This window comes from Ooceraea biroi, chromosome 2 (assembly GCF_003672135.1).
Source record: "Ooceraea biroi isolate clonal line C1 chromosome 2, Obir_v5.4, whole genome shotgun sequence".
Classification (NCBI taxonomy): Eukaryota; Metazoa; Arthropoda; class Insecta; order Hymenoptera; family Formicidae; genus Ooceraea; species Ooceraea biroi.
Window position 1 is genome coordinate 3,640,575 of NC_039507.1, and position 19,352 is coordinate 3,659,926.

Sequence of the window (19,352 nt, forward strand, 5' to 3'; positions counted from 1 at the left end):
TCATTTCGGTATAATATTCATTCTGCGAAAAATTTGATAGTAGTATTTAGAGTAGATCTTATGCAGAATTTCACTCAAGCTAACGAGTAATAAATTATTAAATCACTGTCCGACTTTGTGCGCCCGATAAGCGACTTATCTCTTTCCTTTATAAGGAAAATATTTTTCAACCTTGCGCTGTTCACGGCTATGCATTATCTTGTGTATGTATTATTAGCCGTAGTACAAATTCAGGGTGACAGATTTGTAAGTCCAAATCTCCGTGACAATTTTATTGAGCGCAATTCGGTGTTACGGATATCGTAACTGCGAAAGTGGATCGGCGAATCTCGATAGAGATGAACCTCCCCTTCGATGGTCTGGGCTCCATCACTGTTTCCTCTTTGTCACTGACGAATCCACCGTGGTCCGTACGGTAATATTTCGCGATGCTACTCTTCTCGCGGCTGTAACACTAGACAGCGTAGAGCGATAAATGGGTCACCAGACAACGACACCGCTGCCTCGTTTGGTGTCCGATTACCGCTTAGGCAGACGCGATTTACGACGAAAGTCTCGTTAGACGTGCACGACGTCGACGAAAAGTTGGCGCACCTCACGTTGAATGTCGTCCCACGATGCGAAAAAAACTCGCTGATTAAACAGATCGAAAACGCACGCGTTCACACTAAAAAGAATCATTACTCATATCACCTTGATCGATTTGGATCAATTCCACGAAATCTGTCTTGTTTTCATTTTAATTTACGATTACTGCGTTATCTTTGCGCGTCGCGGCACTAAATTAACTTGCATCACACTCATTTGACAGACAGTTATCGTTAAATTGTGAATCTGTTAATGTCATTAGACATATGTTGGATATATTTAGTACGATGATTCGTTTCGACATGTTTCGAAGAGGTTGCAATCGTCTGCGTTGGAGCTAATCCGCCGTTAAAGTTCTCATAATCATTAGTTGCCGCAAAGAATGGGAGTGGTCATAGTTGCAAAATAATTGCTACATGCAACTTGTAAAATAATGAATGATTATAATTTGCAGCCGGAGTCAGTAAAACGCAGTGGGTATTGGTTCCATCTAAATAATTAACGCGAGGACTGCTTTTATATAACCAGGACATATATTTATATTTTTTAGAGAAAGTATTAATAGATTGAAGAACTCCGAAGGAATATATATATAGAAGTACTTGCCATGCAACTAAAAAATTCAAAGGTTACTTTTCGGATGTCTAAAAATGCACGAAAGATTAGAATGCTCAAGAATAGAATTCGATATTCTTTAAGACATTTCTAGTTTTAACCAAGTCTCGATAAATCGATCAATTTGCGAAGAATTGTCCGCGAGGTCAGTTCGCTTTCGTGCCATATTCCTGCACATGTGTCGTCGCGTGATGCGAGTCTGAAGGTACATGGGAACTAATGAAACTTCAGTTTCAGGTTCCAACTCTCTCAGCGTGACCTACAAAATTAATCTTGTCCGAAAGCTTTGTCAATTCCCTGAAATCACATGTCACGTAGAAGCTCAGGACGAAACATGTTTCATTCAACGTATCTCCTTATTTGATAGCATCGTTATTAAAGGCTGCTTAAACGGTCCTCCAAGAATCAACTTCGCTTTGAAAATTTGTTACCCGACCCTGTTGCATGCACACATACACACACTCACTCACACACTCACGCACCTTCGTAACCGCCGTTAAAGAAAAGGAAGCGGCTGCTCGATAGTGCATTGGTTGCCTCACGACCGTTAGTCAGCCAGGAGGAGTGTGAATGGGGAGCGAGAGGAAGGGGGGCGAGGGGAAGACAAAGAGAATGGTTCTAAAAGATTCGGCAGCTGGCACCTCGTCCGCCGATGTCTGAAAGCCCTCCACGTGCATTTCGTCGGCATGTCGAACTTCATGACGAGAACCAGCACCGAAAACTGTTACGACGTGGAGGAACAGTAGCCTGGCATTGTCGCGATCGTTAAAATGGGTCTCGCGCGAGAGAATTCATGAGGGAACTGACCGTCCGCGCGCGTGTGATGGTTTGGGAATTATTTTCTGTTTCATAGAACGTTAATTATACGAGCGGCGATTGCGATCTTAGGGCGAGAGAGTGTGGGTGACACGGGGCTCGAAACCCTGTTTCGTGCTCGTGACTGTTCCGTTAACACTTTCATGCTCAAGGGGACCCGATCAAGGGATCAGACAACGCCGACAACAATGAGTCTCCATGGGAACTCTCGTTTCGCGCAACTTACTATTCATCGTTACTTATTTCTGCCCTACGCTGATGCGCTGGAGATCGAGGATTTCGATATAAAAGACGAGTACATGCGCGCGATCGCTGTCCTCGAGCATCATTTCGAGACGCTAATGAGGCACGGCCGAGAGGCGCACAACGTGTGCCCTCGCGAAAGAGACAGGCAACTTTTCTCGCGAGTCTTTCGACATCATCCATCGTGCGCGCCGTTGTCCTTCGCTCGCCTCGGAAACCGTCGGCGAACCCGCCAGGTGAATGGGATTCTCGCGCGATCATGCAACAAAGCGACGCAGATAACTCGCGTCTAGGCGTGAACGTCTGTTTTTCTGTTTCTTTTTGTTCCTTCCATCAGATCGCGACTATCGCGTTTACTCAGCTGCCATGAAACGAGGTCTGAAAGTAACAGCGATCCAGTTCGCCGCGACGGCGTGCATTATGCAAACGGAGATGTCCATTAACGGGTGTCCATTCGGTTTCGTTCGGCGTCGCGATCGCGCGAGTTCTCTCGCTTATCGGCGACGGTTACGGAGATTTCGGCGCGGAGATGCTCGGAGATTAACGAGAGTGGGATGATGCACTCACGTGCATCATATTATTACAAATAAATGTAATGTATTATTAATTGAGATCCATTAGAGATTGTGCATGCGCATAGCGGATCCCATATTATTTTATAGTAATATTCGCGGATTTTATGTATTAATAATCAATTTCATTCATATATTTAGAGACCAGTCATTCCTCTTAATAGAATAATCGTGTAAATTCAGTGACGACCGAGGGGTTGGTCACTAGCGGTTACAGTGTACAAAAATTACCCTTGATACGGATTACCTTTAACTTACCTCAGATTCCTTAAGATTACCTAATACTACAACAGTTCGATCAAATAACTTGGCAAAAGTTTCAATTTATTGTCAAAATTCATCAATGCCGTATTTTCCGTATTGATTTCAGCCGGTAGTTTCCTCGATGATTGTTCAGAATGAATATATATCGCGCATACGCGCGAAACAATTGCAGTCCGATCTTGCATCCTTATTGTTAGCACAAGTCGAACGATTGAGAGAGAAAACATTACAAGACGTGGTACCGCTGCTGGTGTCCAATAGCTGTCTCACTCGAATGGAGAGAGTGCAAGTGAGATAGTTATAGGGCAGTGGTATCACGATTACCTTAGATTACCTCAGATTATCCGAGACTACCCTAAGAATTACCTAGACCTTGTACAAAAATTACCTCAGTGACCAACCCCTTGGTGACGACTTTATATGTTTCGCACACCAGTTAATCTTCAAAACATCAGAGTTTGACATCAGAGTCAAACGTCACATGTGTCCCCAAAAATCGGTATCGACTATTCCGGGGTGCGTCAGTTACGTAGTATCAAGCCGTTCATCCCCGAAGCGCGTGCATGATGAGGCGTAACGGCCGGAAATCGTCTGAAAAGTGCAACTAATTCCGGCTGATTCAGGGGACGACGAAGAAAATATGCCGGATTTATACCTGTTCGTGCCGTCTGGTCTGGGCCGACGACGACGGACCGCTCGTTATCGCAATTACGGTTGCGTATTTATAGCGTCCGGAACGCGCTTTTGACGCGGCCGAGTCGCAAGCGAGTTTCGGACAAAGGATGGCCTTGTATGCGTCTCGCGAGAGTCGGCTGTAGTGAGGACCATGGGCCGAGCGAGATCGAAAGAGGAAGAAACGAGAAAGAGGGAGACCGGGCGAGAAATCGGCCATTTTCTAATCTTTTGTTCTTGCCTAAACCGGACCACCTAAACCAATGGCATTGCCCGAAACGGGCCGATGATTAGAGAACGTAGGTGTGTAGTCTGAAGGAACGCGGTGAGTGGCGGGACCGTCAGGCCCCGCTAAAAATCCCGTCTTCGCTATTGGTCGGGCGAGTTGCTCGAGGCCATTCGATTTAGAATTGGGAAATGGTGTCGCTGTATCTATGTGTCTTCGCCGTATCTATGTGGGCGTGAGAAGTGGTCCACTCACGAATCATCGCCTCGATGGCCATTACGAGGATGATGTCATTGATGTTTTTTATCAATTTTGCGCTCGAGAACAGTCGAACGTAATTCTTGTACAGATTCCAGAGGAGTATAACAAGAAGAACGAATTATTATGACGTGTAATTTGGTAATCGAATTAGGAATAGTTAAGTATAAAATGGAAATAAGACATAAGTGTTAAGCGAGTGCATTCTTTAATATTATTCAAGACTGATTAGCATTTATATTACAATACGTAGATATATATTTTAGAATCGAGGAAAATAGATCAATCGGATGTGGATTCTTATAATTAGAAAATGCTTCAGTTTTCTCGAATTTATATCTGTCGACTATTAATATTATTTCTTAATAAAAATGTCATTACTTCGTTTTCTACATCTTTTAACGTTCCATCTCTTCACTTTTAATATTACGCACATTTTGCATAATAATATTAGTTAGACTCCATCCGTGTTAGCAAAACCTTGATGAAACGCGCAGAGAATATTCGCTTTTCGTTTAACTTATTTTTTCAATACAACTACACACGAAACGTCTCGGAAGTTGAAGAAATCGTAGCTGCTCACAAGCGGTCAATCTACACGTAGAGTCAGATAATGATTTTATTCGTCGAACTATCCCGAGTGTAGCGTCATTGGTTTAATCCCGGGCGTGGTCACCCGCCCTACTTCTTCGTCTTCTTAAATGGCACGAGAGATAAGATTGGTTCGGCACCTCCTGCCTAGAATTTCATCCGAGGGCCGCGCCTGCAGTCTAATTACTTCTGGATAGGATCGATCGAGGACTCGGACTTTGCTCGCCGTGAATGTATAACGAGCTGGCAGATTCCTCAATGAAACAGTCGCGGAAAACATGTAGATATATTGTCTGCATTGTTTTCTCACATGTCGTTCTCGTCAAGGAAAAGTCGCGTTAGCTCGTTAGGAAAAAAGCTAAATGGCGTAATGCTAATAAGATGATAATTCTAACAGAATACCATTTCCATGTGCTATTAAGGATAAACGTTTATTTGTTTACTATTATTCAGCGTGCGATCTGTTAAGCACACGAAACTCTAGCATCAGTAGTAGCAAGAAATTTATTCAAGAAATTTTCATTTGTTATAAGGATATTAACATTTATTTATGTGTATATGATATTTCCAATAAAATCAGGATAAAGTGTTGAAAAATTTGTTAAATAATAGTAAAAAATAATTATTCGCAGTGTGTGTGCGCGCGCGCTAGAAAATTGATGAATTTTAAATCATTGCGAGTACTAGATATTTTATTTACTATGACTACACGTCTTCCTAATGCACGATCTTATTATATTTTGTTTATTCATACGAGCGGAGATGCCGCCATTGTTAATGCATACCCGGTAGTGAACCGCATGCCTGCATCTCGTCGGTATAAGTTGGCGCACTTTACCTTCGTCAATTGTACACTACGCGAATCTTAATGAAGCCAATCCAGCCTTATGAAGGGAAAGAAGCATCGTTGCTTTGGGCCGATGATTAATATCGTGATAATCCGTTCGCAGTCATCGCGCAAATCATTGCGAGATAAGCGGCTTGCCACGCATTGTTACACGCATGATTCCGCGGAAAGCGCTGAATCGCGCAAACTTCCGCGTAGCGCAGTTTGTGGACTTTTGTGATTCCTCGATGCACTTGTAAATCCGCTTGGTGGTCATCGAGAAGTCATCGTGAAAATGTGAAATGCAGATTTTGTATTGTTTCACCGTTTTAAGTAATCGCATTAACATGTCTTCGTTTTTAAATTAGTTGGTTGGCTGAATCAAAATGCGCAAATTTCTGCAATGAGAGAAAAACATCTATCGAACAATCGACGAGCTGCAGCCAGATTTTCATGAGTCATTAGACAACCTTGAAGTTTGTACGCTCTGGCGTGACGATGACTTGGCCGATTCCTGTGGTCATGATGAGAACGCATACGTGACGATTCCAAAGAAATTAGCGATTTTCTCGACGTCTTTTTCTCTTGTCCTAGCGAGTTTTTGGTGAATCAAGATCACGAATTCTCTCTCTCTCTCTCTCTTTTTCTCTTTGTCTCTATCTGCTACAGCTACACTCATAGCAGTTATCAAGGTTTGATTATGCGAATCGAGTATCCGAATGTAGATATGGTGAATGAGGGCAAAGAGATTGAATAACGCTAAAGAATTTGAACCTGAATTTAGCAGTTCCAATAACGAGCAATAAAATATAAGTAATAACTCAATTAGATTGATAACGTATTTTAGAAATCGTCACACACATACACACACACAGAGGGAAAGAGAAACTTGAGACTTTTCGAGGTATTTTCATTACTTTCTTGTTTCGTACGCACAATTTGCATCCGATTATAAACGGCAATTTATCATATTCTATCGACAAGAAAGTAATGTTCATTAACGTATAAAGATATGTTACGTTTATTTTCTCTCTATTATATCACTATATCTTAATTAGCACATCGCCTTTCGAGCGTATTCATCACTAAGCGTTATCACAAATGTGCGATAAGGAACTCGTCGATAAGCAATTAACATTTCGCTGCAAACATTACTGCGCGCGTGTCACAAATTATTTATTAGGTAAACGATTTGATTAGTTGATCTCGTTATCTGATGTCGCGCGCGTTTTGGAATCTGCGTATTTTATCAAGGATCGCGAAGAGGAATCGAATTTCGTAAAACAGTGATAATGATACTCCCTGTATGCGATCGAGTGAAAATTCGGTGCGAGTACATTGAATTTAGGTCGAAAGGTCAACGTTGTCAAAAGAAGTGTGTCAGGACGTGTGCAAGCAAACCAAAAATTATTGGCTGCTATATTTTGCATTTTTACTGATGCTTGTTCTTCATGCTCGCGTGTTCCATCTGTAAAATAAATTTTTTATATGTTTTTACCAAAATGCACCAACAGACCAAACGATGTCATCAAATATTTCGCGCAGACTTGCAATTGAAATCAGCTTATGACTCATTGCGTTACACGCAAACACGAAAACTCCATCGCGAGTCTTGGATGTATTGTATTTATCGGGACGCGCATAAGACTCTCGTGGGACGTCTTATCGCAACCTAAAACTTTACTGCCGAGGATGGATGCGCTGGCGAAATGCAAGCGTACGCAACTTTATGAGATTTCAATCAACCGCGTCCGCCAGTTGCGCGGCCAGAAATCACAAACTGCATTATCGGTATGTGCAGATAAGCCTTTCGAATTTTGCAAATCTCTCTCTCTCTCTCTCTGCACTATATCATGATTTTTACATGATTTTACGAATATTTTCCGATCTGTGAATGATGTAACTATTTCCTCCGTCAATATTTTTTCTTTTTATTAGAATACATGTAAAGAGTAGATTTATTTGAATTACGTATTGCATCGTACGAATTATTTTTGTTTCTCCTCACCATCTTATAGACAGATTGATTGTAACGAGAGATTGAAAATATGTGTTTGTATGTCGCGAAGCATTGAAGAAATTTTAAATGCGATATCTCTAATATGTGATAAGTTCCGCATTATGCTGCTTCTTATCAGCGGGTAATTTAATTTTATGATCCGCGAAAACGCTATACAGTCAACCGCAGAAAATTTATAACAACAGTAAAATACCGAACAGAAGTATTAAAATGTTACTTTATGTTAGGCTCTCTTACAGAGAAGAATTGGTCGTTTACCTTCATTTCGCACAGCTGCTTTCTAACATAATTTAATGGCTGAACACGCACCGCGAGAATTAGATCAGTATATAATCAATCCCATTGCGATTACAGTTAATAATGAGTCTTTTTTTTTCTCTGCTGCAAGGTCGCCAAATTATTTTGATTATGAGTAGGAGAATTAAGACGCGAGTTGCTGCGACATTAAAACTTTTTCGAAAATAACGATAAAGGCGTAAGCTCCACTTAATACCTCAGTATTAAGCTCGTCCCTGACCGTAATATCCGTCGTGCATTTTTCTGACAAGCATGCGCAAACACACACACACATATATATACACACAAACACGTCTTGCGGCGTGGCCGACGTGGATCCAGTTCGCGTTTCCGCAAAGCGCATTATACCTGTATTTGATAAGCTGCGTGGAAGTAGAGCGTTTAAATAATGGCCGCACAAACGTCGGCGATGGGCGTCGCCATGCTCGTTCGAAACGTTCGACAAACAATAATAATTTATTCAGATGTTTTTCATGTACGCTTCCGAGCGACCGCGTTAATTCGAGCAGGTTTCTCAGTTTATTTTCTTCCACGCGGCTCGGCTTAAAGGAATCATATTTAAAAGAGGCATAATATGCAACGGAAGCAATTCAATTTTTCGTGTATCTCTCGGCTGCCAATGCTATTTCCCAAGAAATCATTTTCGCGCATCACTATTACATTATTATGTTTCAAGTTTTGATCTTCATCGGAAAAAATATGTTCCTCATGCAAACTCTCGACGCAAAATTTCGCGGAATAGTGGGATAATGATTTTTGATTCGTCACTCGAATCACCTGCGAATCACGTTGAGCCATCCTGCTAGGCGTTGCTATGTGATTACTCATCCCTAAACTTGTAATATCTGCCCGAGGTATAGATATTGCGATGTTCAGCGAATATTACTCATGGTCACGATTGTTATTAGTTATACCAGTTTTCTGGAAATACTTGTCTTCAGTTTGCAAATATAATTGGATAATAATTTAGAGATGCACTTTAGAGTTACAGCTGCTGAAGCGATAGCTACGCGGATCTGAAAAATGGACGTCCCCGGTTGAGGATTAAGGATTAACGTTTCGTTTGTTCGGGCGAACGTTGTATAATTGCGTGCTAGCCGAGATGATCAATTGCACTCTCGTTCTTCGCGAGGTAATTTGCGCTTATTCACGAACTCAAGCGAAACCCGCGATATGTCTTCCACGACCATCAACGGTGAACAACGAACCCCGAAATTCGCGCACACGTCACGCCCATCCCTTGGCATTAAAAATTAATTTCGCTACTTGTTCCGACCTTTCCGTCAACTTTGCTTCGAAAACCGATTAACATGCTAATGCCGTTACATATTAATCACCATTACTGCCGGGCGAGCGCTCGTCCATATTGACAATAAATTTAAGTGATTAAAGTTGCAGTCGATCCTCAATCGAAACTCGATGAGCGTGTTAGTTAGGCCAGTTTCAGAGAATATGTCACGATGTGGTACTATCAAATAGATACTTAACGATATTAATATCGAATAAATTCTAGTGTAGTCCATTGATACCTAATACGTTTATTGCATTCAAATGCACGTGTGCGGACTCGTGTCCCGCTGACTGATCTACTTTGTGAAATGAAAGTTGAAAGCTACAGGTTGATAATAAAAGCTTGAAATCTGTGTCAGTTTGCATGTTAGATGTCGCATTTTGCAAGATGATTACAACGATATTCACTCGCCTCTCGAAACGTGCGATTGTACAGTTATTAATTTCTCCTGTCGCGCGCGCGTTCGTCGCTAATATACGTGTAAATCGATAACGCAGTAATTATCGAGCGAAACGCATAATTAACGACTGAACTAATTAACGGCTGAAACGTATAAGACTCATTACGCTCGCGAGATTCCGAATGACGATGCGACTGTTCGCGTGATTGAGCCCGACTCCGGCTCAGGCCGAGTAGGGGCTTGCTCGATATCTACGACGACGAATTATTTTGGACCAAGCATCGTTTCGCGGTGGATTCTACGAAGAAAATAACGCGATTAAATTCGCTCGGATACGCACCGGCGAGCCGGACGATAATAATTGTGCCGTGCGTGAAATACTGCCGCGAAATAATTAGCGCGCGCAAATGTCCATTTGTGCGAGATAAACTGACCTTAGCGAGCTTTAATCTCGAGAGAGAGAGCTTAATACGTTACTTCCAAAATCTCAAATAGATCGTATTCCTTCTTGCACAAGTGCATCTGCGACGAATCCATCGTTGTAAATCGAAAATATTTGCCTTTCAAATAATCTCCATTTCGACGCACCAGATCCGCTTTAGTGAAATTACATTTCATCCACATCCGTAAGGTTTAATCATTCGGATACAATTGTGTACAAATAATGCAAACGCGGTGTTTTCGAGTTTGCATTACAATCGAGTTACTTTTATACTTATTCGCTTAATGTAGACGATATATTGTTCCTCGTATATTTACACAGAGAAAACATAATAACGTCGCTCGCATTATTTTAAGCCGAAATGTTTTCTCTGAATTTTTGACTTTTTCACAAAGTCATTTGTCCACTACAAAGTGATCCTAAATTAACTTTAATTCATATCACGTTGCATTACGGTGATTTTCTATTATTGCGAGATTTTTAGAGTATTATTTTTCAAAAAAAAAGAGAAGATATCCCTGTTTTAATCTCGAAACAAGTCGCTGAATCCAAAGTTGAACCCAATCCGGATTATTAATATGATTGATTCGCGCATAGCCAATAAGTGCCGCGAGATTCCAAGGTACACCGATTCGCGCGGCGGTCGAATCGATCGCGACCGAGCGCAATTTAATTTGCGAATTCCACGTTGTTCCGCGGAAACAACGCGTTTCGCAGAAACGCGACGTGGTTGACTCGCGGCCGGCTCTTTGCGGCCCTAATGACCATCCCGCCGCGTAGCAAACGACAAAATCAATTCAGCCCTGCGAAGGCGGGCGCCATGAAAAATCGCCGGCGGACTCGATTCGCACGCGATACAATATCCATACGTGCGTGCGCGCGCGTGTGTGTTCAGCGTGCCTGTGTGGGTGGTTGTGCGCTTTTCGCGTTCGTTTTTCTCGCGAGTATCACAGGGATACCCAACGATACCCCCTCGTGCGTGTACCCGCACGAACACAGACGAGACCTGTGCACGTGGTGCATCGTGCACACGCGAGTACCGATTGGCGTGACGGTACGTTGCATTTGCGGCACGCGCGTCGTGATACCGGGTGTCCGTCGAGAAGCGCGGCTGATTGGCGCGCCCAGGCTGTAATTGGTAATAACGGCTGTTGTCGGCTTATCGTTTGATCGACGATAAGGATACGCGCGGAAAGAGAGATAAAGCCAGGCGATTCGACTGTGCATTCTGTTTTTTGAGTCTTGTCCCGTGCCATAAAAGTGTAGAGGTCAAAAGTCACTACGGAACGCGTTCGTCACGTGGAATATCAACTAAGAAGCTGGACGGCGTAAATTGAAGAATTATGCGGTGCTTTTGGTTAATAATGTACTATAAATTATTCAGGACCGCGATTCTCAATTTTCCATCATACCGTGCTGCAACTTGTGCTATTTCATCCCAGCTGAGTCTGCAGAGAGGGCTTTATAGATTTTCCAGAAATTCCGGAGGCATCGTTCGCAAAAACGGCATGGTATAATTCAGAAATCGCCTGACGCGAGATCACGCCGGGCATCGGGCAAATGAAAATTATTTTCGCGATTCCTCGATGACAAAATTTACGACAGATCGTAGAGCTTTTATTCAAATGAATATCGAATACTGTTTGCTAAATTAATGAACGAGCGAAAAACACAAGCTCGCGCTCGAGCGCGCGCACGCTACCGGGTATATATTTCCGCGATGTTAAATATTTATTCAGGAAATTAACATCCGTCACGAATGCGCACGTATCGCTACCGTACTATGTCGCGCGGCTTTGATAATTGTTTCGACTAGCATAAATATCATAATTTGTAGAATCTCGTTCATATGATTTAACGGCAGCATCCACTGGCGCAAAACCGACGCTGCCGATCTTTTCGACGGAACCAGGCAGCGGCAGTTAGGCACGTCATGTCGGTGCGATAACAGTCAACTATTCGGCCTTTGGATAAGGAAGTGAAAAAATCCCGTTATCGCTGTCTGTATCGCGAACTGTTCTGAGGAGTGGAACGGAATTCTAACTGGCATAACTGCCTGTGGAACACAACAACCAATGTCCTCAGTGATATCGCATTATGTGCGCCCAAGTGCATTCTTTTACGAAAGCATTGCGTAAGGACAAATAATGGACGAATCGTGTCTTCTTGACGCATACTTACTTCTCCTTTCCCAATCATGAGAAGTACCAAACGCTAAACGAATTTTCTCCAGTTTTGTTACCGTTACACAAAATTTGTAACGGCAACGTATTCGACAACGCTTGACGGAGAGGGACGATTCAATAACTAATCACGATTATGTAAAAAATGGCAAGGGAGAACCGCAAGGCAATTGCATTTCCATGTGTTTTGATACGAACAAAGCGCCCAATGATAACATGTACGTGTGTTTATACAGAGCGGCCAAAGGTTAATTAATTAGATTGCCACGTTTCTCGCATGTGCAATTAAATCAGTGCCTCAAACTTCGTGATAAATCTGCAGTTAAAAAAAACTCGCGCATTTCACGCGACCAAACGAAGAGGAAGAGGGAAGAAGTTATCCTTCTCGCAAGTTGTGTCCTTCTCGCTTTACTGCGCTGGATAGCGCGCGGCCGTGTCCTTCGAAAACCACCATGTCCGGTTACTCAATCGCGCGCGATCTGCATAATTTCGCCTGCAGCTCGTTGGGAGAGCTGCATCCGCGTTTCTGCACTGCGAACATCCGCGTGCTTTTCTCTGGAACTTTAATCATCCATCATTTCCTATGACAGACGAATCGGTCGCGCGCGCGTTATGGCGACGCGCGTGCGTGAATTCGTGCAGCGGGCTTTAGATATCGTCATCCGCGGCGAATACATTTCTCAATGCGTAGCTCATGCGCTTATGCAACCGCGATTATGAAACCGCGGCCCACTTATTTTAGTGCATACGATTACGATAGCGACAGTTAGCATCCAGAGAAACGCGCTTCGATAGACGTGGCACATCACACACTTGTAGATATTACTCGACAATTTACAATACTTCTAGGCTGATGGATCGAGAGCAAAATAGCGATTGCCAAGTTCAAATCCGCGACGTATCATGCGCTATAATTGTCTAGTGATTTGTCTGAAAAATTTCCTAAAATTATAAAATGGAATTTTCTTTCTTCTTATCAGTTGATGGATACATCCAGTGTTTGTTATAAAATATATTATTATTATTATAAATATATTGTTATTAGTATTGGATTGCGCGCGTAATAAGTAATTCTGGATTATTTAATAGATGGATTTCCCAAATCGAAACATATTAACCCAAAACTGCATTGTTTTTTTTTCAGAAAATTCATTATGTGAGCCGGTTTGGTTTTATCTGAAAAAATTAATTATTACACATAACCCAGTAGTATATTTAAATTTAATAATAATACATTAAATCGCAGTCTTAATCATTCGATTACTGATGCTGCTAAATTAGTTCTATTGACAACGTGAGCTGATGTCGATTGTCCATTTGCATCTTGAATACCACTTTCACACTCGGGTTCCGGGTAACCGGTACACGTCATTGTTTGAAGTAGTTGTGGTGGTGTCGCAGGTCTGGAACGGGTAGCGGAGGAGTTGATGGGCCGTAGGAGATGGAAGCAATACCAGGACACCCTGTACAGCGGCACCCGCAGCAGCGAATCAGCGACGGCACAGCCGCACCATCGGCTTTACCCGGCGTTGTCGTCGTCCTGCAATCCGGTATCCGGGAGCCTGGACCAGATTGGGCCGCAGCTGCATCACCCGGCACCCTCGCCGTTGCCGTCGGCGGTGGCGTCGACGGTGCTGACGACGGCGACGACGACGACGACGACGACGACGACGACGACGCCAACAGCGCTCGCGACCGGTGCGGTGAAGCAGGAGAGCCTGCAGAGGCATCACCTGCAGAACCATCATCACCACCTGCAAGCGTCGTCGGTCCAGGATCGCCACCTACAGCAGCAGGAGGATCCGCGCCGTCTGAGGCCGGGCGAGATCAAGGTCGAGACCGCCGACGAGCAGCCCACGGACGGTGTCGTGCGGGAGGACACCACGACGAGGACGACGGACACGGCAACGTCGACGACGGAAACGGCAACGACGACGACGACAGCGGTGGCGACGGCGACGACCGCGTCGACAACGACAACGGCGACCGGCACGACGACGATAGCGACGAAACGGCGACGCGGACGCCGGCAAAACGACGGAGAAGACGTCGACGGGGAGGAAGACGGCGACGAGAACGAGAACGAGGAGACGGGACGAGGCCAGAACGAGACGGAGAAACGGCTCAAGCTCGACGACGACGCCGACAGATCGGCGGTCAGCCCACTCAGGACGGAGAACGATCGTGCGACTCGGGATCATCCGACTGCCAACGTTACCGACACGGAAGGGACCAAGGTTGGTATTTGTCATGTAATGTAACATTTTGCTGTATTGTATCAAGAACGATGAGACAGTAGCTCTTCCAAAGTAATTGAATGAATTATTTACGAGACAAAAACCTCAAGAGAGACAAACTAAATTCGCCTTAAATTGCCAAGGAAGGGTGGCAACCCTTTAAAACTTGGGAATATCTCTTGTTTATTCAATTCTTTTGATCATCTCTTCATCTTTTCGTTTCCCCGTTTTAGGAACGAACGGAGGAAGTCGCGTTGGAGCGGGCACCGGTAACACAGGGCTCGCTGAGGGTAAAGAAGGAAGAGGAACTCCAGGGGGTGCCGGTTTCTGGCGGCACGACGATACTAACAACGCCGGCGACAGATTCGGAGGGGACCAGGTCGGGATTGGTATGCCGCGAGGGAAACGCGACTGCCACGAGCATCGCGACGCCGTTCCTCGTTGGAAGGCGCACGAGCCCGCCACCGGAAGACTGGAAGCCTCTCGACAAGTGTTACTTCTGCCTCGACGGCAAACTGCCCCACGACGACCAGGCGCCCCTTGTAAGTACTTCATGGTGAACCCGTCGAGATGAGGTTGCGCATGGCTGACCATCGACTTTCGTCCTCTTCTCCGCTAATTTTCTGTAGAGATTATCGTCGGAAATGGCGATACGCGCAACGAATAAACGAATAAATAAGAATAATCTTTATTCGCGAAATGATCTTTAGTTGGGTCCGTAGTACGTTGGGTCGCGATACGATTCCAAACGCGATTTAATCAGACTTTGCAGATAATAATCGAAGAATATTGATGATAATTTTCTCATCGGTTTGCCGCGACGTATCTCAACAGTTTGTATCTATTAATATCGCTGGTTTCGCCTAGCGCTTACGCAATCGCGTCGTCAAAGTCTCGTCTCACCCTGCTCCGTGCACCTGTTGTGTTACTCGCGAGCACGACAGCTCGAGTCCGATCTGGCCTTTGCCGCTTTTGATTAGGTCCGACCGCGTCGCACCATCAGCCTCTCAGCTTTGAACGCTTTGACGCGGCCATAAAAGATTCACGAGGAGTCGCGGCGTGCCTTCTGAGAGAAAGCTCGATCACACAAGATTCGATCCCGGCCGCATCGCGTCTCCTCGCGATATCGCACCTGGTAATCCCCTTTGCACCTTTGTCCGACCAATCCGCCATCCCGGGGATCCTTCTCGCCTGACCGGCGGCGAATCGCTCGAGCCGGGATGACACGTTTCTTCGTGTTGTGACCCGCAGAGTCCGCAGAGCGACAGCAGCAGCAGCTCGCGATCGGCGGAGTCACCGATGTCGGTCCAGGTGGATCCGATGGCGGCGTCCGTGGTCGCCGCCGCCCTCAGTGGCACTTATCCCACCCTGCTGCCGCAATGGTATTTACCGCCGAGGGAGGCGCCCCTCGTCGGGGTGCAAACCCACCAGGACAGTGCCGCGGTGGCTGACCAACCGCTTGATCTCTCGGCCAAACCCAGAAATTCTCAGGTAAGTCCGTGAACCGCTCGTTCTCTATCCGCGTGAAAATCCGCGCGCACTCTTTTCCTTGGCTTTCTCTCATTTGTCTGTGTCATACGCTTTTGATTCGTCTTCTGGATTCGTGAAACATTCGATAACATATAGCTCTGAGTAAACTGATACGGTCACCATTTATACGATGATTACGATGTTGTAAATATAATTTTTCTTATAGTATTTTTATAAGTGCTTATATCGGTTGTCTTACTAACAATAAGTGACTAACACTGACGTTTGAGTAACTGAGCTCTACGCTTGCGTATAATATCAATTATTTAATTGCTCAAGTGATTCGGTTTTTTTTCATGTTAATATCATTTTCCTTTTGTTTATTCAGGACAACAACATATCTCTACTGGAGCAACAGAAAATACCTCTGAGAATGCCGACAGGCATCGATCCCAAAACTATCCTCAAGTAAGTAATTTTTTTATATTCTTTAAATATTGAAGAGATAGAGGGAATCTCAATATTAATTGATACTCTGTCTCTCTTTCTCTTTCATTCATTTTAAATTATACGTGTATTATATTATGCGCTTGATTCGTCAAAGTGATAAATAACAATAACGTTCAAACGGGAAAAAGTAGATCGCAAAACAACTTTAATGAAGCAGCTGTGAACAGAGGTAAAATAAATTCGGTACAAATTTCAACAAATGTTAGAAAAAAGAATTCCGCTAAACAATTTCATTCTCACGAATTATATTTAGAATTATATTTTGATATTCTATTTTACATTCTATTATCGGATTTTATTTAATTTCTTCTATTGAATCTCGTGCGGTCTTCTTCCGTGAACAAATTCGATACGATACGCGCACGTAAGCGCTTACGTTACCGTGATAAGAATGCCACTCCTAAAAAGAGATGCGCATTAAAATAAAAAGGGACACGAATCCGCGTAGGAAAGAGGAGCGGAGGCAAACGGTAAAACCGTACAAGAGAGAGAGAGCGTTCGGATACGGCGAGAGAGCGTTTCTTCGCAAGAGACGCGTTGGAAAATCGTCGCCCGCCGACGACGGCAAGGCGTCGTTTCGGCGTTATCGCACAGCTCGCTTTACACCTCGAGGCGAGTCGCTGATACGAATATGCATTCCGTACGAACGGGGGAAAAAAAAGAGGAATACGAGCCGCGATCGCATTCCGTAGCGAATGTTCCTCGTGATCGAGTGGCCGTTTAAGCCGGCCGGGCGCGCTTTTCGATAAGGCGTCGATTAAAACGCTGCTGGCGAACGACTTTCGAAAATCGCGAAACTGACAGCCAGTCGATCCGGAATGTCGTCGCAATTAGGTGCCAATCAGACGGCCGGGCATAACCGTGATTTATCACCCTCGTAAAGACGTCACACGCGACAACAGCGGAGGGGAATCGTATCGTTCGTATGACACTCAGGCCGATCGAGTTCGCGTGTGTCGCGTGTGCTGCATTTATCGGATTCGCGCGGTACGAATAGGCGAATGGAGCGAGCTCGATAAATACTTGGGTAAATTCGGTGATGCAGCTAAAACTATTGAACAGCCTGTCGCTCTTACGGTCTCGGTCGGTTCGCGCATAAAACCAGTCTCCGAAAAGAGATGGAATTTTTCATCGATTTGCGACTAACGGAGTCGTTTCCAATAATCTTGCCGCGCCAGCTCGTGTCTTCGTGTCACGTTGCGTGTATGTGCAATTCGAGAGTCCGTGCGCACCTGTAATTGTGCTAAAAGGCAAACAGGGTTACAGATAAAGAACCACAGTTATCGGTAACTAGGATCGCGGCGGAGCTCAAGTTCGCTAGATGAACTTAGAGGTGCACTTTATTGCGTTGGACTTAATAACGGTATTGCAAAGATCGAATGATTATCGTGAACACGCGTGTGTAGCCTGCTGGCAGGATAGAGATATCTTAGATTACTGCGGATATGAACATGCAAAAGCATTTCTCAAATTTGTAAGTTTGCTGGCTGCTAATGTGAAACTTTTCAAACGCGCTCCTGTATCTTTTCAATTAGAACATATTTTTAATTACGACTGAATAATTAAACTTTCTTGTATCACAGGCGATGCTCAGTTTTCCACACGATGTTTTTCTCGTGATTCTTGGCTATCTAGCCATATCTGCCATGGCGAGACAACGATAATTCCAATGGTTTGCAAAGAATTTATGCTCCGGGACAAACAACATTGCATTAGATATTCGATAGTACATCGACGAGCTGTCATTCGTGCATTGCAAAAAAACTCGAAAAAGTAACTGCGAACCGATAAGTCATTTGCACACAGAAAATTCATTCGCCCGATTCGTTCGCTGTATTGGCTCATATCATGTCATTTTTATTCTCATGTACAGTAATCTTGACTCTTCAACGATTGACAATCGACAGTTCTATATACCGCCGTATATTACAACAGTTCATATTACCGAAAGAGGTCGGTGTCGCGTTTTAAACGTTGATAACTATCACCATGTTTTATTTCTGTAATAATTTTTCACGTGTTTTCCTTTCGAGTTTTGGAAATTTAATTTCCTTGGAGCGATAAATAATCTCGTAACTTTAATAGTTCTCGTTGTTTCGATTTTAATTGAGCGGACAATTACACAGGAATAAAAGGTAGCAAAATTTTTGTGCCAAATGGTATCACATATGTATAACTATAAAAAACGTGAAGAATAATAATTTGTTGCCAAATGCGAGTTCTATAGAGTGCAAAGTTGAAGCTTGCTACACAGTTTTTGTTAGTAAAGAGGGAAGGAGAGAGAAAGACAGGAAAAAGAACATTGCAGTGCATTTGTTCTTGATGTAAACGGAATACTCCGCGTTTAATAAAACTATTATAGGTAGCTAGGTTGCTTATTGCGTGGATCTCATGCGTGAATGCTTAATGTTTATCGAGCTAGCGTTTTAAACTGTACGAAAAAAATTTATAATACGTTTGCACGATCGCGGTAAGCAAGCTGTACCTACCTACCCTACGAACCGTAATAATACCGACGAGTTGCTTGAACTTTTCAACCCTTTGAGCTTTAAACTGCTATACGTCTGCGGTACGTACCTCGATAAATATTTAAGCAGTACGTTGCCGCTGAATCGATGAAACTCTGTTGCGGTCTCGAGTGCGAAATACGGTGGAGCAAATTTCGTAAATCCATCGTACATTGGAATAAACGACAATGGAAAAGAAGTTCTATACGCGTTCCATACGTGCATCATGGGAAAATCGTGCAACTGCCTAATTATGATAATATTGTGTTCACGTACGTTGATTTCTTCCAGCGCATTCCGTTTTTAAAACTTTGTGTAATTTAC

General features: G+C 43.8%; 1 protein-coding gene across 3 annotated transcripts in view; it reads left to right on the forward strand.

The window, feature by feature from the left end:
• Positions 1-19,352, forward strand: part of LOC105281744 (mushroom body large-type Kenyon cell-specific protein 1) — a 46,194-nt gene that overhangs the window by 8,237 nt on the left and 18,605 nt on the right. For all 3 annotated transcript variants that reach the window (XM_011343185.3, XM_011343187.3, XM_020032420.2), the window contains exons 2-5: positions 13,706-14,541; positions 14,775-15,083; positions 15,793-16,032; positions 16,400-16,479. In XM_011343185.3, the coding sequence (XP_011341487.2) occupies positions 13,706-14,541; positions 14,775-15,083; positions 15,793-16,032; positions 16,400-16,479 (1,465 nt within the window). The remainder of the gene's footprint in view (positions 1-13,705; positions 14,542-14,774; positions 15,084-15,792; positions 16,033-16,399; positions 16,480-19,352) is intronic.